Here is a 26,975-nt window from a genome sequence, read left to right as displayed (position 1 = left end):
CGTAGGTGTCGCAATTTTGTCCAGTCCGCCCGAGAAGATAATTACTGATAAGCGCCTAGAGGATCCGAGAAATGATGCTTTGATGCCGCCCATAAACAACGGGCCAAGAAACAATTCGAGAATCCGAGAACCGGTGAACACTCGTGCGAAGCTGCAGAAGATCTTGAAAGAGATTGACAACGAGGTGCAGGAGCAGTCCGTGATCGTGAAACTCGGTGACGCTTCCATCGCGGCCCCCTTCACCAGCAAAATGTCGTCCATTCAATGCAGTAAGAATCATTTGGACATCGATCAAATTGATTTGTTGTTGACTCGAAAATACAAGTGTTCTCGTCTACTTGCAGTATGTCACGTGATCAAGCAGGGACGCTGCACTCTGGTCACCACTCTACAGATGTTCAAAATACTGGCGCTGAACGCACTGATACTCGCGTACAGCCAGTCGGTGCTCTACCTGGACGGGATCAAATTCAGCGACGCGCAGGCGACTTTCCAGGGTGTCGTTCTAGCGGCGTGTTTCCTCTTTATCTCACGATCGAAACCGCTGAAAACTCTGTCGCAGCAAAGACCGCTGCCAAATATCTTCAATTTGTACACCATCGCAACTGTATTATTGCAGTTTGCCGTACATTTCTCCTGCCTTGTTTACTTGGTGAAAGAAGCTACCATTTTGTCTCCAAAGTAAGTTGTGTCAGTTAGAATTGAATCACTCGACCGCGCTCTTTAAATTACCTCTTTTACAGGGACGATAAATTGGCAGCCATCCTGAACACTTCCAAAGAAGTGGGAACAGATGATAGCAGCGAGGAAGAACCCTTTGAGGCAAATTTAATTAACAGTACTGTGTACATAATCACGCTGTTTCTTCAGGTTTCTACTTTTGCTATAAATTATCGAGTAAGTTGTCAATTTACATTCTGTTATCTAGCTGGTAATGTTATATCGTTATACAATAAATAAATGCTAATTATGTCACGCTCTGACAGGGCCATCCATATATGGAAAGTTTGATACAAAACAAAGCTGTTTTAATGAGTCTCGTGTGCAATTATGTCGTTATTCTATTACTGGCTTGTGGAATCTTGCCGGATTTGGCGGCGCATTTCGAGCTTGTAGACTTTCCAGTCCAAGTAAGTTTTACGTAATGCGCGTATATATGACTAAGCTTAATGCTATCTATTCATTCTCTCCCGTTGAATCTCTTTGTCACATATATTACTAATGTACCATTGCGTGTTGCAGTTCCGTACGACGCTGGTTCAAATACTAGTCATGGATTTTACCTTCGCGTTTATAGTCGACAGAGCTTGCCTGTGGCTCTTTGGCGAAGGAAGACAACACAAACTGTGATGAAATTATCTTTTATCAATTACAGACTGTATCAAAGATTTTTCTATGTAACTTTTGTTACTGATCTTGTTCCACGTTAAGAGCTGACAATTTTTTATATTTAAGAATCGATAATGTACCTGTGAATACACATGTATTATTTGTCTCCAAGCGCATTTTACGTCGATAAGTTTTCCCTTTTCTTTTTTTTTTCGTTTTCTCTATTCGTTTGTTGTGTATGGAAATGTAATGTGAAAATATAAATATGTGCATACAATCATCCACTCGCCTAATTGCTCACTCTATGCTGTCAACTTTTTCTCCGTGGAACAAGAAACAGCGTTCTGGCGATCATTTGTTAATTGTCGATGAAAAATATTGACAATGTTCGATAGTCATCATTGTCGATAATTGTCTCGATAATCAAATCAGTATTGCCTGTATATATTTATTGATGATGCATATAACAAAATTTCGTGGACATTTTTAACATTTCATTAACATAATAACAAATATTGATCGCTCGAGGAAGGACACGCGTACACGTGTACATAACTTGTAGATAAACGATTCTAATTTTTTTCACAGTGGAATACTCGCACTTGGCGCAAGTTCTGAACACAGATATATTACATAGACATATGAGTTTATATATAGATTTATATAAATTTATATATTGTAGATATATTTTATATACAGACGCGCACAGAACACTCACGGGGTTGTAACTCGTTTGTCATTGAAACAAACGAAACGTGAAATGTTTACGCGAATGACTTTCTAATGCGATATCGAATTACGATTTTACGTATGTAGTTTTATACTTCAATTACATTCCACATTCCATCACATTTTACATGTTGCGATATTGTTAGGATCTCGCACATTTGTTCGAATTAAGCATATTTATGCGAATATTTACTTCTCAGATTTCGTTAGCGATGTGTAATTTAATCTCATATTTCATTTTCATGATCTGTCAAGAGATCTGCGGAGAAATAAAATGAAAGTGTAAATTTCGTTTATTCGCATCATAAATCGAATTAAGGCATAGTTGTATTATTGTACATTTATAAAACTAATAAAAAAAATGTTCATTCAATATAATTATTGAAATCGTTTTTCCAATTGATATATTAACATAACACGCATTATAGTTAAAATTTAGAAAACGCGAAAAGAAATCAACTTGATTGATGTAGTTTATTCGATTTGTGTTTAAATGCTGAAGAGATTTGCCGCAGGGAAAAGTTATATTGATGTTGCAAGGAGAGAATTATTTACGATCATTCGCCATATTCACCGGGGTTATCATTTTTGATTCTAGGGTCGACAGATTCGCGTTTGAGCATTCAAAACTGCTCAATTGCGAAATAATCCTTACAGTTCCAATTTCGTAGATGCAATCATTTTGAACTAATATAACGAAAAATTTTTTTTCGCGATACACATCGCGAAATAAATTTATTTCCGCCGCGCAGATTCGATAGTCTTCGAATATCTTCGAAGATGTCGAAGATTTTCATTTCGGGATTTATAGCTTAATAAATAACTATTTAATATTTCACCAACTGTAATTAACTTTTCTACATTGGTACGCGCAAATATTGAATATTATACAAAGCACTTATTAATATAGAATAAAAAGAGAAAATTCAGCGATTGACGGCTCTATATTATTGCACGGTATACACATAAAATTAATTTATGTTTTAATCATTTTAATGTATAAAATGTAGAAAAAAAAGAATTCAATTGATTTCTCTCATCATTGTGACGTCACAGAGACCTAACATGGCTGTGGAGAGCAGAAAGGAGTCTTAGGGACTCGTAACTACGAGAGCAAAGGTCCCTCAGTTAGTCTCTTGATCGATAACGCTTAAATCGTGCCGCGCCTCGGTCGTATTACTGTCAATGGCGCCTTTTTTTAGCACGCGCGATTTGTGTCTCGCGATGTAATCATATAGTCGCTGCTACACGCTCAAGTCTCAACGCTGTCGAGCCACACTCAGTCGATCGCGGTCGTCGCTTACGGACGTGTGTCGGTGTGTTCCACCTCGCCGCCTCCATCCGTGCACGATAACCAGTCGACGATGTCCACGCGTACTTGAAAGACGAGAAGCGATAGAGAGCATATGTCACCGTCGTTGGGGCATACTGGGAACGTTTACTTTTGGCGTCATCGCGCGGTGAAACCTCGCGCCATGTGTCTCGTGAGGAATCGAACGGTCAAAGGTTCCCGACTGGAATCTATCGCGTGAGATTGGATATTCAGTCGGCAAATTTTCAGAGAATATAGTTCGAAATATTTTCGCATTCCTGCGACACCCTTATTGCTCCTATTCGTCTGACGAGACAACGGAGGTCTACAGAAAATTACACTGACGACGTGATTCTCAAATGATCAATGAAAAAGGATCTGGAACTTGAACGGAAGAACAACAGAGAAAGCGAGAGAGAGAGATAACGAAAAAATATAAGGACAGAAAAGACATTGATATTGTTGGACTTCAACATTCTTTGTTGTTTGCTGTTTCGAAGGAAAACGCTGCTTTCAAAAGCACCGCCACATAGCAGTGCGCGGTGCGCCTGTACCCGGTACAACAGAAATCTAGAATTGGACTGGAATGAAATAACTCCGAGTTTTAATTTTCGCTCCAAGGTTAGTCATCAATAATTTTAAGTATTCTGAAAAAGAAATCGGATAAAATATTTGCTTTCAATTTAAACGAATAAAATGTTTCTTTTATTAAGATGAAGAAAGAAAATTAAGGAAAGAACACAAGATCGTTTTTTTTTTTTCGGGATTCTTTCAGTGTCCGTGTACGGCATTTAGCGCTGAATGTTAATGTAGGTTTAATTTTCCTCTTCCTACCAAACCGGTTCGATGTGCGATTCAGATATATGTGTTTTTGTCAGCCATTCTCTCAACCTGCGCGCGAATTAGATCCAGATTGTTACAATATAGTTTGTGAGACGCGCTGCGAGAACGAATATAGTCTCCTTGAAAATTCTTCGGTAAAAATAGGACGATTGAATTTTAGACACGCTGCTCATTACGTGACGTGCTTTTGAGTGTACGCGCATCCAAGACAGACAGCTATATAATCTGCTCCGTTCTCCGAACACGTGGTTTTCGCCGAAGGCAAAAGAGTTTTCCTCCTTTAATTCGCAAAAATCATTAATTTGTGTTTGCGCAAAAGAAGACAGCTTGAACGAGAGAAATTTGAAAAGGAAAGTCCGTCGTGAAAGCGAAAGAGTAAACAGATGTTTTTACATTTTACACAGCTCTTACCGATCGCCGATTAAGCATCGTCCGTGCATCGCTATTTTATTTTAATTATATACTTAACATTCCTCGAGAGTTTGCTGCGGGACATTTTCGCGAATGCCCATGCGAATCGTGACTAGGTGTAACAAAAATATAAGGTATGACTTAATATAACGGTAGGCGTGTATCATCCGTCGACGACTGCCTCGTGCGCGGTCGTAATGGTCGGTAAACGCTGATTATCCACTGCCGATGCGATTAATTATACTCGTCTGGCGCGTATTAAAAGTATATAATCATGAAGCAAAAAGGCTTATCGATCTTATAAAACGGAATTGAAAATTCCAAATTTGATATGGAATCCTTGATACAAATTCTGAACTAAAATCTCTTTGTTTACGGCTCTGTCTATTGACCATTATCGAATTCTATTATCTTGACGTTGATAGACACGACTTGTTGGACTTTACATAAAACGATAACGCGCAGTACAATCGTATTTCCTCACCAAAGATTTTTCGATCTAAACCGTCACGTTCACGAGTTGTCATATATTTTATCTAATTTCGCGAAAGTATAACAATTGGAATTTCGCAATTTAAATGAATCCGCAGGTATAGTTTATGAAAAATTTCCGACCATAGAATCGAACGGCCTTGCTAATTCGAATATTAATTAGCATTGTAAATTCCACTGAGACCGGTAATGAAAACCGACGTGGTATCACGATTGGTTCACCAACGGACTACTTTCCGCTTGTTAACGCTCGCGACTCGGCAATTGACCCTGGCGATTGATCGGAAAATAACAGAACTTTGAACTCAGGATTCCATGCGACTTTGGAGAAATATACCGTCAAGTATACTCTAGTTTTTCCATGATAATTTCATGGGATTATCAACAAAACGCGATATATAATGTAAAAATAAGAAAAAAAATCATAAATATAACATAGAAATGTATCATTATGTAGCAATTTATTTTGTATTTTTTAGTCCCTAATTTTCAATCGATTCTTTTCAATCGTGATGTAAAATCCCTTTGATTAGTTTCTTCCTCTCATTAGACGGTTATCTATTGTAATCGTACTTCACTTCGCTCGTTAGGGTGAAATAGAAATACGAGATTTCAGGGTATCGCGAAAGCTGTAGAACAGCGAGAAACACTACCGCGATTGTCATTCGACGTTAACGAGACCAAATTACTATCACGTGCGAAGAAGTCATAGGTCAGTGGCTTCTCTAGCAGGAAAACGTTAACGATAGCGTGCATTAACAATACATGGTCGCGAGATCCTTTGTGATCAATTGACGACAAACATCCTTGATACATTTTTATTATTACACATTATACTTAATTAATGCACACATTGAGATAGACGCTATAGACAGCAGACGCGTTACATGACGCAAGGCCAATAAAAACTGGACGTAATATTTCTGGCGACGGGCCAGTCGATAGTCCTTGCTGTAGAACTAGCGAATTAAAAATATCGGTGCGTCGGCTTTGTAACCCGAGATATATATGACTCACAATTTTGACGCTGATCTAAAAGAGATACGAAGCGTGATTCGATGCGAATCTAAAAGAAAAGTGGTCGGAATAGTTTTTTTTTTCGTTGGTATATATATTGATGTCGAAATAGTATCGACATGATTATTGCGAAAACCTCAGTCGTTGCAAGCAGTCGTTGCGACCAACAAGGTTGCTAATTAAGTTTCATGCGTACCGCCGATTCTATATCTGTCATTGTAACGTGACACTCACAATTGACATTCATTAAATTAATAGTTAAGTCGCGCACAGCGCAAAATGATAATTTATTACGAAATGTACCTCGGTACTTAATAAGTAAAATTAATAACAGTATTTATAGTATTTGATTAACAGAAAGACTACTTACGGAAAAAATTAAGATATTAAAATGTAAAAATTCTTGCTTATAAAAAAAAGATAAAATGCTAAAACATGTATATACGTCATAAATTAATGCATTGACTGTGATTAAGATACGCCACGAATACTCGCAGTGGAGTTGCAGTTCATATATATCGCGATGTACACGTGTTGAAAAATTTAGTCAGGCATAATGCATCATTTCGAATGCATTGGATAGATTGAGCTCTTTGATTTCAGTAAAGATGGTAGCTGTACCGGAAAGAGGATACTTCCATTGGATCGATTGGCTGGTGTTTGCACTTATGCTCCTCGTGTCTGCCGCAGCCGGCTTATGGCACTTCAGACGAGCGCAAAAGTCGAACACAGAGGACTACCTGCTTGGAGGAAGGAGCTTAGGACTCTTTCCCGTGTCCGCTTCCCTCGTCGCCAGGTAAGCTCGGCTCGCCATTCTACAGGATTTAAGACTATTAAAAGAAGAAAAGGAAATAAGGAATGGATGAAAAACGGCGGGGGAGAACGCGGAGGACTTAAAACGTGTTCCGAAACGTAACAGGAGAATTAAGGAATTCATTAACGTCGGGAACTGTAACCGTTAAGAAATTCCTTTTCGCTCGGCCTCGCAAATCCTTTATCTCGATTCAGAATGAAGGCTTCTTTTAATATTCGCGTATATGAGCAATATATGCTTATGTCAATTCTAGATTAACGTTACGTAAAAATTGACTTGTAGCTTATTGACGTTTGCCGTTTGATTCGGGTTCTCGATTGAATAGTCATGCAGAATATTTAATCAATTCCGATCGTAACTGTAGCTTCATATCAGGCGTGACGATTTTGGGCACACCGGCGGAGATCTACAACTTTGGCACGCAATATTGGATCACGATCATCTCGATTCTTTTCTCCGGCATCGTAGTCGCCACGGTGTACCTTCCTGTCTTCACTACCCTACAACTTAACTCCGTTTACGAGGTTCGTTCCTTTCATTTAATTCCGCTTGATGTGCCTCTACTAATGAGGCACAATTTTCACCATAAATATTCTCTCCTTTCAGTATTTGGAAATTCGATTCGGTCGAGCCGTGCGGATTCTGATTTCTTCAATTTTTGTTTTTGACGTGGTAAGTCTACATCCGACCTGATGCTTTCATTTCGACTATTTCGGAAAGTCGAGTGTATAACCGTGTTGATTTCAGGTTCTTTACCAATCGATCGTTGTCTATGTCCCCGCGTTAGCGCTAAACCAAGGTATTTATAGCCGTATTGCGCACTTTAACCTACTTATACTTTCATTAAGATTTTCGTTGATCCATTACAGTGAGCGGCATCAATATACATTTGATCGGAGGCATTGTATGCGTCGTATGTGTTTTCTATACCGTTTTGGTAAGTTGCGACTTTGTATCACCTAATTTTATTTTTATTTTTTTATTAATTTTGTTCAACGAATTAATTATCCTCTTCTGTCTCATCTGTTTCGTAAATGAAGGTGAAAAAAGATTGCTCGAGATTACTTGAAAGATCGTACAATTGTCATATGCACTTGAATGTTAACAAGAACGGTATACGCGGGGGGGGGGGGTGAAAACGGTCGTAGTGGTCGAGGAAACGGAAGCCTAAACTAATTTTCCGAGGGAGGCTCGTTCGCCAAATTCTCGCGGGATGGCTGGAGTTCCTCGGACACGGTCTACCGTAGGAAACAATTTTCAGTGGACAATGCCGCGAAGAATCTCACGCGAGAGCCTTAGTACTGGAAATGTTTATGGACGGAAACTGAAAGCCCGACAATAGCGCGGGGAAACAATGGCGCGGAGAACGTCGAGCGGATGTTATCGTAGCAGCGGATCACAAAGCCGGCGCTGAAGTGATTAATCGCGGGATCGCGCGCCTGTAATTATCCGAGCAATTTGTTGGATCTCGTATTAATGAGAATTTATCGTGGTTGAGTGGCTCTTTACAAATTTGTTTATTATACGTCGCTTGCGCACGCGCGAGCCTGCTCGTGGACTGTTATGCAATTGCAAACCCTCGAAAAAGCATATCGCCGCTATCGCATTCTTCAGAAATGGCTAACGTCGTCGCGAAAATATCTCTTTTTATCGGGAGTTAAAGAAAATCATTATCGCATGCATAATCATCCGAATCAAATGATCAAATTCCTAACTTGCTTCGACTCTTGTTGTTACAAGACAAGATAGAGTGATTAAACGTGTGGATATACGTACATGCAGATCAAATAAAATTGTTCCGAGAAATTCGAGAGAGTGTCTTCGCCTACTTATAAATACGACATTATTTCACAATAAACTCTTGTTTTTTAATGCTTATTAGGGCGGTATTCGAGCAGTGGTTTGGACAGATGCGTTACAAGTCGGCGTGATGATAGCGGCGGTTATTTCAGTTGCCGCTCTAGGGACCTATCAAATGGGAGGAGTGTCTGAAATTTGGAATAGGGCCACCGATGCCAATCGCATCGAATTTTTCAAGTAAGAATTCAAAGAATGTGATCGAGACTATCTTGCGTAAACATACTTAAATATTCTCTCGTATTCTCTTGCATTGTACAGCTTCGATCCATCGCCTTATACGAGACACACCGTTTGGACAGTACTGATTGGTTCTTGGTTGTACAGTACCGCGTATATCGCTGTCAATCAAACTATGGTGCAACGATACATATCGTTAAAAAGCACAAAGATATCTCAATTGTAAGTGAGTACACCGATTTGATTGATAACTTTTAATCATGTTAATTTTATGTTATAAGATTATTATATATACGCGCGCTTTTGTGTGTGTGTGTGTGTGTGTGTGTGTGTGTGTGTGTATTGTTCACATATTTGTATATTAATATAGTTAATATTCTATATTGATGTAGTTAATGTTGCGAATCTTTACACATCTCGATTGCAGATCCATTGCGATATTTACTGTCAGCATAATGGTGTTTATTTCAATATGCTGTTGGTGCGGACTAGTCCTTCTCGCTTGGTGGTCGCCACCGAAATGCGATCCAAGAGCTTCCGGCTTAATTACGGCCGACGATCAATTGTTGCCGGCTTATGTCATGGAGGTTGCCCATCATTTGCATGGGATACCTGGCCTTTTTATTTCCGGAATTTTTGGCGCGGCGCTCAGGTATTAAAAATCAAATTAAATTAAGATATAATAATCATTTGTTGAGATACCTTCGCCAAATATAATAATATTGCTTAAATAAATCAACAAATTTCGAATAACGAGATTTATAACAGCAATTCGTCTCAAAATAAATTTTGTTTAATAAAATTAATAAAATAAAACGGGCAATTTTTACGCGTCAAAAATCGACAGCAAATAAATAAAATTATTTATTATTTTTACCAAATTTTTCTGTTTTTATAATATAAACATGAAATAAAAAATAAACAAAAAGCTCACTTATTTGTTATTCCATTTGACGTGAGCCATTTGGCCGAATGAGAAAATTACAATTGTTGGTGCTCGTTTAATTGTTGATCTGTTGTTGGTCGCAAGAGAAAATTGAAATTCTTTTCCTCTCTTCCGTAGTTCATTATCAGTAGGCTTCAACTCGACTTCCGTTGTGATTCTGGAGGACTTTGTTAAAGGTTGCTTTAAAATGAAGCCCAACGATCGCTGTTCCACGATTTTCGTGAAAACCCTTATCATCCTGTTCGGTTTGTTGGCGCTATGTTTGCTTTTTTTGATCGAGAAACTAGGAGGGGTTTTAGCTGTGAGTATCTAGATTTTATGTTGTTATTCCATCGCAATCTATCTTAATACTTCAAAATATGCTGTCGTAATTTTTATTATCGCGATTCAGGTAACGGGTAGTTTGGCCGCCATCGCTGCCGGAACTTCCTTTGGCGTATTTACTCTGGGAATTCTGTTTCCGTGGACAAATTCTAAGGTATTAAACAAAATCTGATCGACTCTCTCGGACGGATAAATTATATTTTTCGAACAAAACTCTACTGTTTCGTGTGTATCTGTTTTTGTGCAGGGTGCCTTCGTTGGTGCCATTGCAGGATTCATAATGTCCGGATGGGTCAGTTTTGGTGCTAATGCGGCTATTGGTTCTGGTCTCGTGGTGCCAAAGAAATTACCAGTTCCACAGTGCGCGGGAAATGTCAGCCAACATTTTTTAAAACAATTCGAATGGCCCAAGTGAGTACTTTATTTAAATTAACACATCAAATTTTTCTCGTATCAATATCATTCTGATTAACTCGCGCGTGTTGTACAGCGAAGATGACGTCTTCCCATTGTATCGGTTGTCCTACCACTGGGTTGCCCCTATTGGCACGCTAGTCGTACTTGTGGTAGGTGGAATTGTCACCTGGGTGACAGGAGCGCGAGATCCTTCGTCGATCGACAAAAGTTTGCTCTCTCCAGTGATTCACAGGTAAACGACTCGTTTAGAAAACTTTTACTATAATTTTTATTACAACAAAAGAAACGTCACTTTTGATTTACAGGTGGTTACCACGACCAAAATATCCAAGAGAGGTGGATGAATCGTGTGGACGACCGGTATCAACCGATCTACAAGTATCGGCGAATTTATTATCGATTGTTCGCCGAAAATCGCAACCTGACATTCTATAGAACAGAACAAACATTCGCAAACATATTGTGATCAATCGATAGATAAATACGCATTACGAGATATTTAAATTCTTTTTGTAGGCATTTTATACCTAGGGAATTTTACCGCTTTTTCAAAGTATGCATTTACGAAACATAATATATTATATATATATATATATATAATGTACCTCCGATTATCAAAATTACGTTTCAATTTTGAATAATCGAACTAACTGAATCTAATGAATGTTTTACATTAGATACCAATTCAATGTACTTGGAGTCAAATGTGTAAAAGAGAAAATATAAAATTATATATTTTTGATATGTCAGTACATACTACAACATATGTACAACATATGCCATATATATCATAATAATATATAGATAATGCAAATTATTATATATATATTTTTTATAGAAATAATAAAATGCTTATTATTGCGATTATTCGTCATTTTGATTTCTGTCGAATTTTATCTTGGTTCGTTGATAAAGTTTGCAAAAGATAATTGTTTTTTGTTTTTTTTTCAATCATTATATGGTCGATTAAATGTAAATATTATCTTCGGGAAATGTATTTCAAAAATAATAGCCACGCGATCGAATCATGTACTCGTTATATTCAAGACACGAATTCGCTGAAAAGCCACCGCTAAATGATGCATTTATTTAATATCCCGATGAATCGCGTCGTTCGCACGAAAGAGCCAGGAATTTTTCGCACGGAGTCCATGCGTGATCGTCACGGGCAGCACGTCCTAAAGAAAATTGCGATTCGCAAGTTGCGTACAGGCTTTATTAAGCGCGCTTCATGCACCATTTGCATTCGTCTGGGCGGCTGATAGATTCGGAATTTCCACGTACGCCCTACGCGTGTGGCTTATATTATATCTATATATATACACACACATATATATATATATACACAAGATATATATATATATATATATATATATATATAATGTATTATATATATGCGCATGTATATAACACGGAGGAACCGGAGGAGCAGAGACGCGACGCGCGTAGACTCGCGCGCCCGCTTTGGAGACAGACCAACCGGGGGAGAGGGAGACAGGGATGGTCGGAAGAGACCCGGGGTTGAGAGAGTGAGAGTGAGAGAGAGAGAGAGAGAGTGAGCGAAAGGGGTAGAGTGGCTGAGGTGGCGGGTTACAGAGATGGATATAGACAGATAGAGGTGGATAGAGAGAGGTCGCGAGGCTTGAATGGGGCTAGTTTGAGATAGTTAGCGGGCCTTCAGGGGCACAATCGGCCGCGATTGGCGGGCCTACAATCACACGTCGCATTATATGTCCATCAGCACGGCGGATCTCGCAAATACGTTATAGCGCGAGCGAGCGAACACGCGCGCGCGCACACACTACGCAAGTCGTCGTCCGCTCGCCGCAAAAATGCTGCGGCGTGTGTTCCGCTTCGGCATTCGCCTTCTTTGCGAATATTTCTGCATTTCGGCTTTGTCCGTTTTATCTCTTTAAACGTTCTGAGAACACTGCAACTATTACTGTCGCCATGAAAATTTTGTTCTACGTACGTATTCGGTCTCGGAAGGACAGCTCGTGTTTGGCCAAAGTGGGCATTAGACAGCGATGAATCTAATAACAAAGAAAGAATAATATCTATTTTATTGGAACACAAGGTATGCAAAACGAATATTTTAATAGCTTGCTTTGCTGCACAATTTTGCTCCTACGCGGCCGTGGAGATACTTGCGACTCGCTGGAAGCGGCGGTTAATAAATTCTTAATATACGGCAATTCAGCTTTTTCGGGCGCGCCGATGACTTCGTTCGTCCGTCCGAGGAAAATGTTCCGCTCGAGAGACGCAGACACGGGACATTCGTCCGGGGGCGAGTTGTCCCGTATGCAAATTCGTTTTATTGTCGCGGCACAGAGAGCGTAGTCGAGCAGACGTGGACCCATGTAAACGGTCATCTTCGCTACCCGCCTTAATTTCATTCATGCCCCGCTACCCTCCGGCCACCCCTCTCTCACCGCCCCACTTTAATTACTGCCAATTGCCCTTGCCGCACGCGAATTATGTCATTTCCACATGAGCAGCACTTTAGCGAAATTTTCGCTAGGTAGTCAGAAATGAGACGACTGCAGTCTCGTTCTCGTCCCGCACTCCCCCGCGCGCTCTCGCGTTCCCTCTCGTCCCGGTGTAGCGTAATAAGGGAATAATTAATTAACTCCACTCCCCCGCGTTTCGTTTTTGCGCTTCGACCCTCGACGGAATAAAATTTACGTGTGTCCCGCGTATTAATTAAATGTCGTATCTTTTTCTCTCTCCTCTCTCTCCTTCTCTCTCTCTCTCTCGTTTTTTATGGAAGCGCAGCGCGCAATCGTAATGGTTGATTGAAAATAATCTGAGGAGCGAGCATAAAAAACGCATTATATTGTCAACAATGAGAATGTGCAGGGTTATAAAATGTTCTTTTGGGCGGCAACGTCGTGGAAACACCGACGAAATATCTGTAGGTAAACGGAGGAGACCATTTGTCCTTCTAATTCAATTATTCCTTGTTACAGTCGTATCTGCAGAGGAGCATCCCTCTTCTACTCGAGTTATTAGGCGGCGGGAGCACGAGCGAATTCCCAGCGAGCGGTCAGCGGCGACATTCCGGCGTTGCTGCCAGCACGAATGAAAATTTCAGTCTCTCGATTCCCTCCAATTCGAAGGATCGCGGAGATCCTTCGGCTACGTCGATTTCCCACGCCGTCCCCTACGGGGTTCGGTTATATGGATCGTCGCGTATCTACACATTGACGGGGGAGGACGGGCGGAAAAATAAAGCCCCCCTGTGCCGAGAGGCTAGACACGATTCCGAAAGTGAATCACGCGAATTAATCTTGCGGAAAATCAGGTCAATCGTGAGATCCCGACGGATCGCTCTGCGCACTTGTTGTTACTCCAGTTAAATTGATCGCCGAAGGAGAAGTCGAATACGTTCGTCAATTCAGTGGCCTTTCTTGGTGGCGCGACCATTTTCGCACTGAAACTCGTTACGCGTTGTCATGTAATTAAGTCACTGTTTCATTGTGTTATCTCGTATTCCGTTCTATATTTAACGTGTATGATATATATCTTTTTTTTTTGTACCACATTTTATACCACATAGTTTGTGCTTAGCTACGAGAAAGATTCTTTAATGACAACACCCGTTTGTTTTTTTTCCAGCGTCCCGACGACATGTTTCGCTTAATTGCGCGGGTAGTTGTAGCACATCGTGTAGCACATTAGCGGATACGAAGGCACGGCGTTATCACACCTGGGCGATTTTTCTCCATTAGCGGCATTGTTTCCGCACGAGTGTGTCGCCGGCCCGACCGCGCGAGTCACGTGAAACTGATTTGTAGCTGGTGCCAGGTTTATAGAAAAAAAAACACAGTAGACTTGCAGCCGCGGCGACGAGGCAGAGCCTTGGTACCGGAGTTGTTACTTGCTAAGCAGAAGTTATCTCGCAGCTGAGCAGAAATCACTGATAGTGCAAAAAATTGAAGTGTATAATTGGATTACGTGATAATTCTCAAGATTATGAAGTAATATTGACATTCAAATGGATTATTTTTTGGATTCATCCGAAAAAGAGCCCGTCGACACGGCCGTTATCATTATCTCTGCTTAGTACGATTATCAGCACGGAACCGGACTCGGCAAACGAATTCCGACCGTTATCTTATACAAGGTGTCTCAACTTAATCTTTCCACGTAATCATTTTCGGAGCAAAAAGTTACTTGAAAAAAAAATCGTCTGAGTCGATTATACTGACGATCGAGTTTATAGTCCGGAATATTTGCGCGCAAATATCTCTTGAGCATGGCAGCGCGATAAAGGATTTCCGAAGGTAGTTTAATTTGCATCAGGCCGGCCGGTTGTATTAAAGCGACTCGGATAAGAAAGGATTTCGGGCGGGCGGGGGAGGGGTGGGAGGGAGTGCACCATTAATTCTCACGGAGAATCCCGCCTCGCTCTTCTTTTCCGACGTTACGGCAGTTAGTCGTCACTTAGCTAGTTACTCGCTTACTTAGTCCACTTATTTTAATCGGGCGCTCGTCCGCGCCGCCTCAACCCGATTCTCCGCTTGTTTTTACGCCTTATCCCTTAAGGCTAATTCATTAATTAATTCCGTTAGTACCCTACCTACCGCCGCTGCCCTCCCCTCTCGCTCGCCTCCTTTCCCCTCCCCCCCGTCTCCTTCATCTGTGCTCCACCGTCCCGCCCGATTCTCTCTCCCCGTTGATGCAACTCCAGCGAACCTCTTGAAGCACGGGTGGGTGCTCACTAATTAAAGTAATTACTAAATAAATTGCAATTACACTAATGGATCGAGCACGACGACGGATACACTCGTCAGGAACTGTCGCCGAACTTTTCCCCGGTTATGTTGCCGATTACGAGATACCTGCCGATGTCGGTATTCCACTCAGATGTGGTCGTCCTCGTCGTCATCGTCGTCGTCGTCGTCGTCGTGACCCTCCCTCAGGTCAGGTAAAATTATAGCTTTATCGTCGTCGCTAAGTCTTTGCGCGAGTCACTTTGCATCGCGAGGGCGAGGATTTTTCGTGAAATTATTATGACGGAGACAGTAGGGACTTATCATTTATACATCATTCGCTAGCCGATCTCTTTCGTTCAGTATAAATCTTTCAACTCGCACCCAGATATCGGCGATAGATCGCAAAATACGTTTCCATTATTATGACGTAGAGCGTGACACTGCTCTATGAAATGATAAAGGAAGTAATAAAATATTTGGAAATCGCTGCGCGGGTTTGATCGCACACTCGGGCGCCGAACGCGCCGGCAAACACAGATAGTGCGTCAACGTGTTAATGGGGCTATCAGTCAACATACACGTTTGAGTGACGTCTCAATCAAACACCAACGCGTATTTTGAATTCGCGTTACTCCGACCATTCCCGATTTCCCGTCGCGTTCGATTTGGCGCCCGGTAACGTTCCTCGAGGACGAGAGGGAGTTCCTCCTTCTGTGGCTGCTGCTCGATGGATGTGCATCAACATAACGATCCTTCACTATACGAAAAAGTAAATCCGAAATCGAAGGAGAATAAAACTTTCTTGCTCCGCTCGTATTCCCCATAAAAAAAAAGAAAATAATTCTCTGCATCGAATTTGTGATTAGCGACGCTTTCCTTTTCTCACAGCAAAAAAAAAAGAAAGAAAACGAAGCAGCACGCGCGCAGGTGCGCGAACGCACACCTGAAAGTATGTTACGTCGATCGAACTCGACGATCGCAATTATCCAGTAGGTAACGATTCCCGAAGGGCCGCCGCTAATTAATATAACCGGCGACAATTCATTCGCGATTGACAGGAAAATGCGTCGAGCGCGCGGGCATCGCGACCGGTCCGCGTGCTCGTGATGGGGTGAAAGGGGCTCGAGGAGGGACGGAGGGACGCGCGCGGAGGGGCGGACTGGAGGCTCGCAATTTGTCAGGTGACAGCCGAGAGACTGGAATAAATGGACAATTACACAAATACAATGTTTGACGTCATTTCAATGACGCGAGAGACACCTGTGATTGATTGTTAATTGCCTCGGTTTGTTACCCTGACCAACGACGGGATTGGTGGGGACGTGCGCGCGAGGAGGTGGGCGCGGGAGAACGAGGAGGAGGAGGGGGAGGGAGAGGTGGTCCAGAGCACGATGGATACGAATAATTTAATTGAATCGATCGACGCGCGGGAGTGTTTTCGCCGCTCCCACGCCACTTCTCTCTGTTCCTCCTTTTTATTCAAATCCCGCTCATTTGTCTCGCCGGTGCGTTCAGATCTGTTTGCGACATTATCTCGCGAGAGGGGAGGGAGAACGTTGACTCCTTTCTCGCTTATTGCAGCGTCAAACCAAATTACTGTTTATCTAAAGAAGAGGTTGCACTTGTTATCATACAATAGAATTAGGCAGGCGCTCTCTCTCTCTCTCTCTCTCTCTGTAACTGCAATAGAGATCTATCGATTCCGGACGCGCTCTAATGCTTATCAGTCGTTTTGCATTTCTTTAAAATTGAAGGCCGCGACGAAGAGAAAGAGAGACAGAACTATACATCGGCGGGCCCAGACTCGTTTCGCAATGTTGTTAAGATACCATTAGTTATAGTGGGACTGTGAGAGAATACACTATGGAGTGTATCCATTGTGCAGCTTAGTTAAACAGGAAGGAAGGAAGGAAGGGTTACGGCCCGTTCCCGTTTGTCTTCGAGCGCGCGGAATCTTCGCGCCAAATCCCCGAGGAGGATCCAATTAACTCTCTAAGAATTCGATTCCTCGTCCACGCTAATTCCAAGATAGTGCGCCGGCACTATCAGATTAGAAAAGACAATATTTGCCGCGGCGCTTGTAACTCTAATCGCGTATCGCCCAGCAGATGCTCCTTCAATTAATAGCGGCTACTGTTTGCTTCCTTCCAGAACCTTCCCTCGCACCTGCTGATTAAACAAACCGGCGGGTAACAGAGGCAAGATATAACCTAGTGTAAGTTAGGAGAATGAAACAATCACCAGTTTACTCTTCGAAAAATCATGACGATTCAATATAATCCAAGTTATATGTATCGAATATATAGATTACTCTAGACTAGTCGTAAAAATAATCCTCTGTAGTAATCTTATAATTTTAATAATCCTGGCGTCTCATAAGTCCGGGTGATATTGCGCCCCGTTGATAACGCCCGCGCCGTTTCGACTTGTACCGTTGAAAGTTCTATAAAGCTAAGATACTTTATCAGGCAGGTATTCGTCGTAAAAGAGAGATACAGAATAAAATTGAAAATAAAACGAAATAATATCAAGGTAATCATAAGAGAAGCGAATTATATATATTATTTAAACCGTAATAACTTGAACATCGACAAAGCAAGTTTCTTCCCCGAATAAATTTTAAACGGTAATCGGATCGATTTATTAATCGTCACAACACGTCAAACATTTCCGCGCGGCATGCGCCTTATTTATTATTTCTCTCACCGAATATTTGCGACTCGATTATCGACTGTTGACTTTTCTCCGGGCATTCGTGATGACGCGTCGTGCCTCGCCGCGATTCACAGTCCAATAATTATCCGTTTTCTGTTTGCATTGTTCTCTCGGCGTTCTTCAACCCACAATTTAAGGAAATTTCCATAATAAGCTACGGTTAAGAGTAATGTTAGCCGAGGCATAAATCCCTCGCGCCCCCTTTTCTCCACCTTCCCATTCTTCATCCACCCACAAAGAAGGCTTCCTCCGACTTCCCTCCCCCTTCCTTCTTCCACCGCGGGCGAAGATACACCTCGCGATAAGGACTGCTTTTTATTTCCATACAATTATATCGACGATGTAACCCACCGGATCCGTGCCTCGTGTCTATGCATCGCCTTAGGTGCGTCTAACGAGAAAACATATAGAGTTGTACGTCCTCGATTCTTTTGTGGACGTCAAATATGTTGCAAAACTAAAAGCAAGAAACGTGTATTTTTTTTTATAAGTGCAACGAATTTAAAGTGCACCTTCGTACACGTATCACTGTTATTTATCATTTACATCAAAACTCCTTACGTATTGTCCGTTTCATCTATTCAAGACTCTCTTAAAAAAATAATTTTGTCATCACCGAATAAACACACTCAATCAAATACTTCAAATATATAGAAATTCATAACATGTCGAAATCTAATTTTGTATAGCGCAAGTGCGAAGAAGAGCAAAAACGTCGCGGTGAATATCGCTCGGCGCAAATCAGGAACGATCGAAGCTGCATCGCGATCGCGATCTCGTAAACTGGCAGCGGGCAGTTGGCAGGGTGATATTTCACGGTAACGGTATTTAGCAGAACCGTCGCGACTGTCATCCGCGATGAAACGACGGAGGCAGGGAAGGCATTAAGCGTAATGAATTACCAAGCGAGCGGAGTAATGTGTCTTAATTACGGCCCGCAGCACAATAATTATGTAATTAGGCATTGTTTGCCGACCAGTCCCTAATCACAATCCCGATGTCGCAGCCTCGTCACGGCTCGAGGTGCAGCGACGTGTTATCGACCGGCAAGCCTTGTCTCCGCTGTTGTTCGCTCATACGCAGATCCCAAACATTTCATTTGAAACGATCAAATTGGACTTTCTTGGCTGTATCTGGCAGATGTGCAAGTAACGATGTTCTATTCCTACGTTGAATGATATTTTCGGACTAATGACGTTCAAGAATGAAGGCAGTCCAAGTAAATATAGATAATTCATGTAATTAGTTAATGATCAGAAATTTTTTTCTGAGATTATAACCCTTCTCTGATTCTTCTTTCTCGCATTATTCGTACATCTTGTATCAGATCCTAGTGTAGCTCGAGATTAATTGCAAATTAATTACAAAAATCGTCTATCACTTCGAAAGTAACTACGACACGCGGCATGCATCGCTCTTAGTTCGTGAATACCAAAGAAACTCGTGTTCATGCTCGATATAAGCGGACATGATTATTCGAAAGCCCAGGATCAAACGCGGCTACGGAAACATCGGCAACCGACTGACGGAATAACTAATTTATCAATTCTTCGCTTCGGTTGGCACCGATACCTGTGGCTGTATTTGCGAACGCGTGTAAACAGGACTCCCCCGGAACTCCCGGGAACATGCAGTCGCGTCGTCCTTGTGTTTGGAAAGCTGTCCTCCTTTGATGGCTTCTCTAGCGCGAATCCCGCGATTGGAATATTCGCCTATCGGAATTCCTTGTTGTGAAACAATCGCACAACTGCTGCGAAGAAGCTCTTTCGCCTCTTCCCCGCAGGTAGTGAAGCAGCGGGATAACGATAGGATCGACTGGTATCTCCGCTTGTGTGAGGGATGTTAAAAGTTACCTTTGCAGCGTCTCGTATTGCAATAGTCACCATGGAACAAGCCGCGTATATACCGCAGTTACGTGGATTTAGTTTCGTGAATAATGGCCCAATTAGGAAGTAATAACACGTCTCTTACCGTTAAACGACTCCGAGTTAGACTCCGAGCGAGAGAGTGTACTCGAATAGTGTACAGGTCTTTCATTATGACATTTCACGAGAGGGTTTCGGTCGGATGCGGCAAAAAGATACCGTACTTCGTGGTCACAACGTGGCACAAGTAGCGATTTCTAATTACTTGAGAGAAGCTAATCGAACGATATCTTAACAAAGAGTCGCGCTTTCATCTTCGGGGTTTACCACTTTCGGTATTTTTTAAATAATCTTGTGATAAAGCGACGTGCACACGTCTAACGAAAGTCGTAAATCGATTTTAATGGTAAACTGATCCCGGTCGGTCGAAGATTTATACTGTCTGGCTTTCAAACGCGCGTAAAAAATGAACTCAAATACAGGTTTAATTAGTGTCGAATAAAATTGCCGGACTGGCTGTGATTGACTGAAAGGCTCGTCGAAAAAGACATTCGGATATTTCATTATGCCAGAACCGAACCGACGTCAATTATGCAAATTATGAGCATACGCATACACGCGCGCTTTCACAGAGGATCGGCCCAACCAAGAGCGAAAAATTCATTTATGAGCTTTTTGCGAGATGAAATATTTTTTTAGTTAATCGTGTTAGCCTGTCGTTGCGGTCCGCCGTGACCCCGCGTGACCCTACCTGCCCTCCGCTCTATCTCCCTCTCTTTCTCTATCTCTCGTCCTCCAGGGCAAATTCTTTATAAATCCATCGACTTTCCAATATCATCCGGCATTAGCAGTTGCACTTGTTAAAATCTTACATGGCTAACTGAAGGAACTGTTATACGAAATTAATGACGGATAAAATGATGGATTAATAAACGTCCGATAAAGAAACACGTCGATCGATTCCTCCCTACGTTCTTTCATCATACGTTTTCATCCTTTATACTTTCTTCTCTTCCTTTTTCTTCCTTTCTTTCGCGCATTCTTTTATTAGTCGGTTTCCTCTTTCCTCCGCGCGTACATACGAGTCTTGTCCGTTCTTTTCTCCCCCTCCTCGTCCTCCCTTCTCGCTCTTTCTGCATTCCGTTCGAATTTGCGCGAGCGCGCTTCGGAGTTAATTGCAAATATAATTAGCAGCTCGAGTCATAAGCGCGGCCATTTGTATTTGAATGACTGCCCCGGCGTTCTCACGGACCTGTTTGTCTATGAAGCGAATCTCGCTGGGCATAGCCAGCTCGCGGTAAAAGTAGCGAAACCCATTGCTAATTATCCATGGTACGGCATTTAATTAAGGCCGATAGCCAATGGCCGATAGCGATCTAAACCTACGCATAGGCATGCTGTTGGCTATCGCGTGAGATAATTTTATTATATATCATGGAAATTTTTTAAATTCTCGAGCGCTTCTAACGTTTCGAACATATCAGGAGAATGTATCAGGAGAACAAGGTGATCAATTAAAAAATATTTGAAAAGAAATATTTTTGCTTTCAACGTATAAACGTTATTGCCGCTTTCTGAGGAAGCGCAAGTCACCTGAAACGCGTACGAAGACAGCCGTTCCTTGGGAAAAGCAAGCGACGGCGCGGGCGAATTTGATGTCGCGATGCATAAAAGCCGAGAGAGCCCTCCGGTCGCGGAGAGAATTTTTCGAATGCTGCGAACACGAACGCGAAAGCGAGCGCGAGAAGACAGTCCAATATTTCCCGGTGGGAATCGACAGGTGTCCCCCGGGTGGCGGGCTCCCCCTAAGTACTGCTTACTTGGGGAATTATGTCTGTCACGTCTGTCCGTTTGCCCGATTCATTTCACATCATCCGTCCCGCATTCACCTTTCGCGCTCGCACGCTGCTTTTCCTCCGATTGAAGTTGGCTTACAGCGTTCGTGCGTACCGAAACGCAAATGCTGTCTCAATAACGTCGCGCTGCCGCCGCGCTCTCCCTTCAATTCATCGCGAGTGCGCGACAAGATTCCTCACAATACGTCCGGATAGAGGTAGCGTAAGCTCTTGGGGGTCGACGCGAGCTTCGCAACGACTCTTTGTAACGTAAGAAGCAACCACGGCCGCTGAAATTCAATGAATTAGCTGGGGAATCGCGCTTTTGAAATACGATCGAGCTTTTCATTTCGCGCGCGAAGCTTATAGCGACGAATGGAAAATACGCGAAATATTGCCCTGTAAAAATGTGTATATCTTTAAAACAATTTTGATATTAATAAGTTAATGATCGAGATGTCCAAGGTTGAAAAATGTGTTTGGAAAGAAGTGTAGAACTCAATATCGTGTCTTTAAGTTTCCGAAACAATTGGTAATCATGCGTTAAGTTATCTCAGAGAGATTTTTACTGCCGGACCTTACGAGATACATTTTTTTGTATACGCGATAGGCGACCGATGTAACACGAGTGTGTGTGTGTGTATGTATAGGTATCGCGTGTGTATCGAACGAAGGTGGGGACCGGGGAGAGGCAGGAGGAAGAGGAGGAGGAGAAGGGAATTGATTTTAGCGCTGGGCTTTGTGAAATGAAACCCGGCCGAGCCATCGCCATTAACAACGATAAAAATAATCCAATCCGACGTTTGTTTGATCTATCAGCGCCTATATTTCGTGCACGCTCTATTCGGCTGATTACGATCCTTCTCGATTTAGGTGGCGAGCCGCACCGTGCCGTGCCGTGCCGTGCCGAGCCGAGCCGAGCCGAGCCGAGGCTGGATCCCGCGCGCGGGCAATCGCAGTCCGCGCGAGATCGAATTTATCGAATCGTGCTCGTCGAACTATATTCGCGATAGTAATTTCAATTACTAGCCACTTTCCGTCACTGCGTCGGATTTTCTTTGTCGTCGGACCCAACATGATTTGGATTAAGCCGGCTCCTACACACGGCGTACATATGTATACGCCAACGAACGCGCTATAGCCAACGGTGCTGAACTGATGCTGGGGCATATGCGAATATATCATATGATATTGAGCAGATCATATGAATATGCCCAATATTGGTTGTATATAAACTATATAACATAGCGAATGCGTTCTAATGTTGAAAAAAAAAAGAACGGCTAAGTAATTGGCGCAAATACTCTTGTCAATTATCTTCTATGTACATGTGGAAGGCTGGATAGACTTCGCAATCTTTGATTATCTAAGAAAATCTCGTTTCTATCGTAAGACATTTTATATGTTTACTCCAATTTCGTTCTCAGACACTAAACACGTTTTTATCCATTGTGTATTACCAATAGTAAGGTTCATGTAATGTGCGAGGAGAGGAAACGGATTATACGCAGTTTTATTGAATAATTATCTTTTTCCGATTATTACCTTTTTTTTTAATAATATCCTTTGACAGACAAAATGTAAAAGAGAGTGGCGAGCGTGGCTGCAATTTCGAATCATCGAGATAATCGCAAAGTGCGTTTTTCCCCATTTTATAGCGATATTATGTAAAACAGGGAACAGGCGAACGTGGAGAATCAGGCGGCGTGGTATTGAATTTTGTGCGTTAATTTATTTGAAAAAGTTAATGATGGCAGCCGGCCGATCATAAAAAATATTCGGCCAAAAAATGGTCGGAATACGCAAAATGAAATGAAATGAAATGAGGAAGCAGGTAATGCATAAACTCGAAGCGCTGCAAACGATATTTAATTTCTCGCTTCTGTTTGATGTAACGTTTTCGAAATAAATAATTAAGATGGGTCGTCCGGACGGCGGGAGGGTTTTTAATCGTGATTAATGATTCGCGTAAAATTTGGCTCAAGTAGATACAGAAATATAATTTTTACTGGAAAAATAAATTAACGATAAAAAAGGCACAAATTCTTTTTATCTAAAATAAAAATTACGAATGACTAAAGAGATTCATTTCCAGGATCAGCGATCTTTGTTATAGAATCTTGACTATAGATCGTATGCTAAATGAAAGAGCAACGCGGAATGAACAGGTATAATTATAATAATTACATAATTATAATAATTGAACACACTCTTAATTTATCTATATGCTAATTACTTCACGCCAGCCCATTCATAATCCTTATGTATGAATTATTAATCGGCGCTATACGTGGCGCGGCGATTACTTATTAAAAATAAGCTCGCAGGGGCGGCGAAATTCAACGAATAATCATTCGTCAACAAAGCGAAGTCGTGGCGAAAAAAAGCCCGCGCTACAGCCACCCAATCGGCAGAGTTAATTCGTTGACCCTAATTGGTCAATTTAAAATCTATCGCGGCTTTATAATTTGTGCGGGAGAGTTCTCCATCGGTTAAATTTCTCGTCGTGTAAAAATTGCTCGAATACTAAGAGAAAAAAATGAGAGAAGATTGATATCTTTTTTATTCTATTTAAAAATCATAGGGGGGTTTTTTTTTAATTAGAACAATTTTCTATTTGATCCCACGCGCATTTTCTAAAATATTTAGGACGACGTCACTTTGCTTCCTTTAAACGAACTTTGTTTATGGTGATGGTGACCGGTGATGTCGTCCGTTTCCTTTTGGAGTAGTTGAACGCCTCCTAGGGATAGAACAAATAACTTTGCTCGATAGCCGGAGTTTTCGCGGAAAGGCAAGCAAACGTCGACACGGAAGGCGCCGGAAAGAGTCAGTGGAAAGGAGAGGAGGAAGGGGAGGGGGAAAGGAAGGGGGTCGAATTCATTCGTAATTCATGGAGATCGGCCGACGGCCCCGTCAAAACTTCGAATATTCGTCCATCAAACGTTTTCCCCGTCAACTTTCGCGGTGTCTAACGGTTTCCGCCTCCCCCGTCGGTCCAGCTGACGGCTCTTCCCGGAGAAAATGATAACCTCGTTTCCGACCACTTTGCGTCGCGCCACGTACGAGTTTCACGAACTTCCCCCCGCGTCGTGTACCTGACGTAATCGCGTTACTCTCCCTCGTTCTCTCGTTCTCGTTCTACTACCACTCTTCCCTCTCCCTCCCCCCTTCCCGGTTGCGCCGCTCTTGCTTCTTTTTCGGCGACGTCGTGGTGTCGGTACAACGTCAAAACGTCCTACGTGACCACTGATACTGAGAGGGTGATGCCGTCCCATTTGGCGTCCTCCCTCGACGATCGAAAATCGAAGACGGGCGGCGCGCTCGAAAAATTCATCGTTCGATTCTATCGTCTTGTTTCAATTACATCGAAACATCCATAGCGCACCGTCGTTGACGAAGCGAAGATAAACTATGTATCTACAAACATTCCCCGCTGGTAATTAACAAACGATCATACATCGTACATTTTTCGTGGATTTTACGGCATGTATGTGACACGGAGGAAAAGTGGTGAAATAAAAAAAGCCGTTTTACGCACGAGTCCCTCTTGCGCCATGAACCACCCCCTACGCCAACATCTCCTTTTATTTCCGCTTTCTCTCTTGCTATTCGAGCCGCCAGCTCGAAAAATATTTTTCGCGATATCAAAGTTTACCGGACACTATATATTTACGTGCAAAAAAATCTTACCGCATCTCTTAATTACGTCACTAAAGAGATTGTCGATTTCATCAATATTATGCGCAACACGGACGATCAATCGATCGAGTTCGATCGTTCTTTCCCTCGCGTCCCTATTTTCAGAAAGATAATAAGCGCGTTAATCTCCACGCGATTACCGTCTTCTTTGCTTTTCGCAGCGCGGATGGCCGGAGGAACGCGTGGAAGCATGCATCCTTCGCCGACGGACCAAACAAGTCTCAATGGCGAGGCCGCGGGTGGGTGGATTATCCCCATAAAAATATCCGGGATGGCGAGAGGAGCGGGAGGGCGATGGAATGGCAAACGAGGGGGAGAGGCTCGGAGAGGGTGAAAATTACGCGATGCGCCGGAAACGACAGAAAATATAAACCAGGTGAAATTTCGCAGGCAGGCGAATATACCGATTCGGCGTCGGAGTACAAATACGAGAGACTGTTCCACCCCCTCTATCTCATCCCCCTCCTTTGCCCCGCGGCCCTCTTTCTTCCTGTCAGTCGCACCGGCGGCGGCATCGTTTTTACTGCGGCCTGAGCACCGTGGCGTTAAATGTTCCATGCCGCCGAATATTCGCATCGCACGCTTCCCCGGGATATCCCTTTATTTCGTCGGAATAAAGGCATAAACTCGCGATTAGGCGGGGAAAGCGGGGGCAGTGGCGACGCGAAAAGGCGCCCCGTTAAAAACAACTGCTCGGCGCTTCCGCGTGTTGCACGTTTGTCGTTGTGTCATCGAAGAATTGCGGAAGGACCGAACCGGCTAATTTCAGATCTAGCTAGTTAAACTTTCATGCTTTCTTTAACTGTCGTGAATGAGCGAAATTACATTTCGGATCGATCACGCATGAATAAATCAAGTGTCATTACAATTCGCATGTTGTTCGACCAATGAAACCCGATCCTCTTCTTTGCGAGACAATATTCGCCGCTCGCAAACCGATCCCTATCAATTTTCGGACGGCTTCTACAACCATGGTCATTCGCGGAAGGAGAGAGTAACGTTCCGCGAATAGAGCCGCGGCGACAATCAGGTCTCAGTCGAGAGAGATCGATACAATATCGATCTCGCGACGATAGATAGGTACTGCCGTGACTCGAATCGAGTCGGCGGTGGCGGCGGCGGCGGCGGCTCGTGAATAATTTGGCGAAAGACAAAAGTGACATCCCGATCAATTGCGCCGTGTCAACAAGGATCTTGGCAATGGAAGGCAAACAGTCAAATATTTGATAGCCGCCTGCCCGAAATTCAAAAATATTCGGCAAAAATACCCGTCGCCTGGGGCCCGATAGAATGGTTAATTCGTATCCTCTCGCGAATCTTCCCTGACCCTTTCTACTCCTCCCACGTGTTTGCACTTCTCTTGCTGCAATCTTACTCATCCGGAACCAATTATCGTCAGCTTTTGTCCGATGGCTGTTTTATGCCTAGCTAGTTAATCTCGTCCTGGCCTAAAACAAATGGGTTTGCTG

General features: G+C 42.6%; 2 protein-coding genes across 2 annotated transcripts in view; both read left to right on the top strand.

The window, feature by feature from the left end:
- LOC105454155 (manganese-transporting ATPase 13A1) overlaps positions 1–2,436 on the top strand; it is a 6,620-nt gene extending 4,184 nt beyond the window's left edge. The window contains exons 14-18 of the mRNA XM_011696563.1: positions 6–269; positions 345–681; positions 744–897; positions 987–1,130; positions 1,243–2,436. Coding sequence (XP_011694865.1) covers positions 6–269; positions 345–681; positions 744–897; positions 987–1,130; positions 1,243–1,350 — 1,007 coding nt within the window. The 3' untranslated portion in view covers positions 1,351–2,436. The remainder of the gene's footprint in view (positions 1–5; positions 270–344; positions 682–743; positions 898–986; positions 1,131–1,242) is intronic.
- Positions 2,437–2,477: 41 nt separating this feature from the next.
- On the top strand, positions 2,478–11,466 carry LOC105454154 (sodium-coupled monocarboxylate transporter 1-like). The gene is made up of 14 exons (XM_011696562.1): positions 2,478–3,991; positions 6,737–6,929; positions 7,312–7,471; positions 7,554–7,619; positions 7,695–7,746; positions 7,817–7,884; positions 8,830–8,984; positions 9,066–9,206; positions 9,412–9,636; positions 10,048–10,231; positions 10,322–10,408; positions 10,502–10,665; positions 10,745–10,903; positions 10,977–11,466. The coding sequence occupies exons 2-14, from the start codon at positions 6,742–6,744 to the stop codon at positions 11,104–11,106; spliced, it is 1,779 nt and encodes a 592-aa protein (XP_011694864.1). The 5' UTR covers positions 2,478–3,991; positions 6,737–6,741; the 3' UTR covers positions 11,107–11,466.
- Positions 11,467–26,975: the final 15,509 nt, after the last annotated feature.

This window comes from Wasmannia auropunctata, unplaced genomic scaffold (assembly GCF_000956235.1).
Source record: "Wasmannia auropunctata unplaced genomic scaffold, wasmannia.A_1.0 LD335988.1, whole genome shotgun sequence".
Taxonomy (NCBI): Eukaryota; Metazoa; Arthropoda; class Insecta; order Hymenoptera; family Formicidae; genus Wasmannia; species Wasmannia auropunctata.
The sequence above is the reverse complement of the archived record's forward strand: the minus strand, read 5'-3'. Positions and strand labels throughout refer to the sequence as shown.

Coding starts and splice junctions, on each gene's coding strand:
- LOC105454154 (XM_011696562.1), top strand. CDS start 6,742: ATGGTAGCTGTACCGGAAAGAGGATACTTCCATTGGATCGATTGGCTG. Junction 9,637..10,047: donor ATTTTTGGCGCGGCGCTCAG/GTATTAAAAATC, acceptor TCTCTTCCGTAG/TTCATTATCAGTAGGCTTCA. Junction 10,232..10,321: donor AACTAGGAGGGGTTTTAGCT/GTGAGTATCTAG, acceptor ATCGCGATTCAG/GTAACGGGTAGTTTGGCCGC.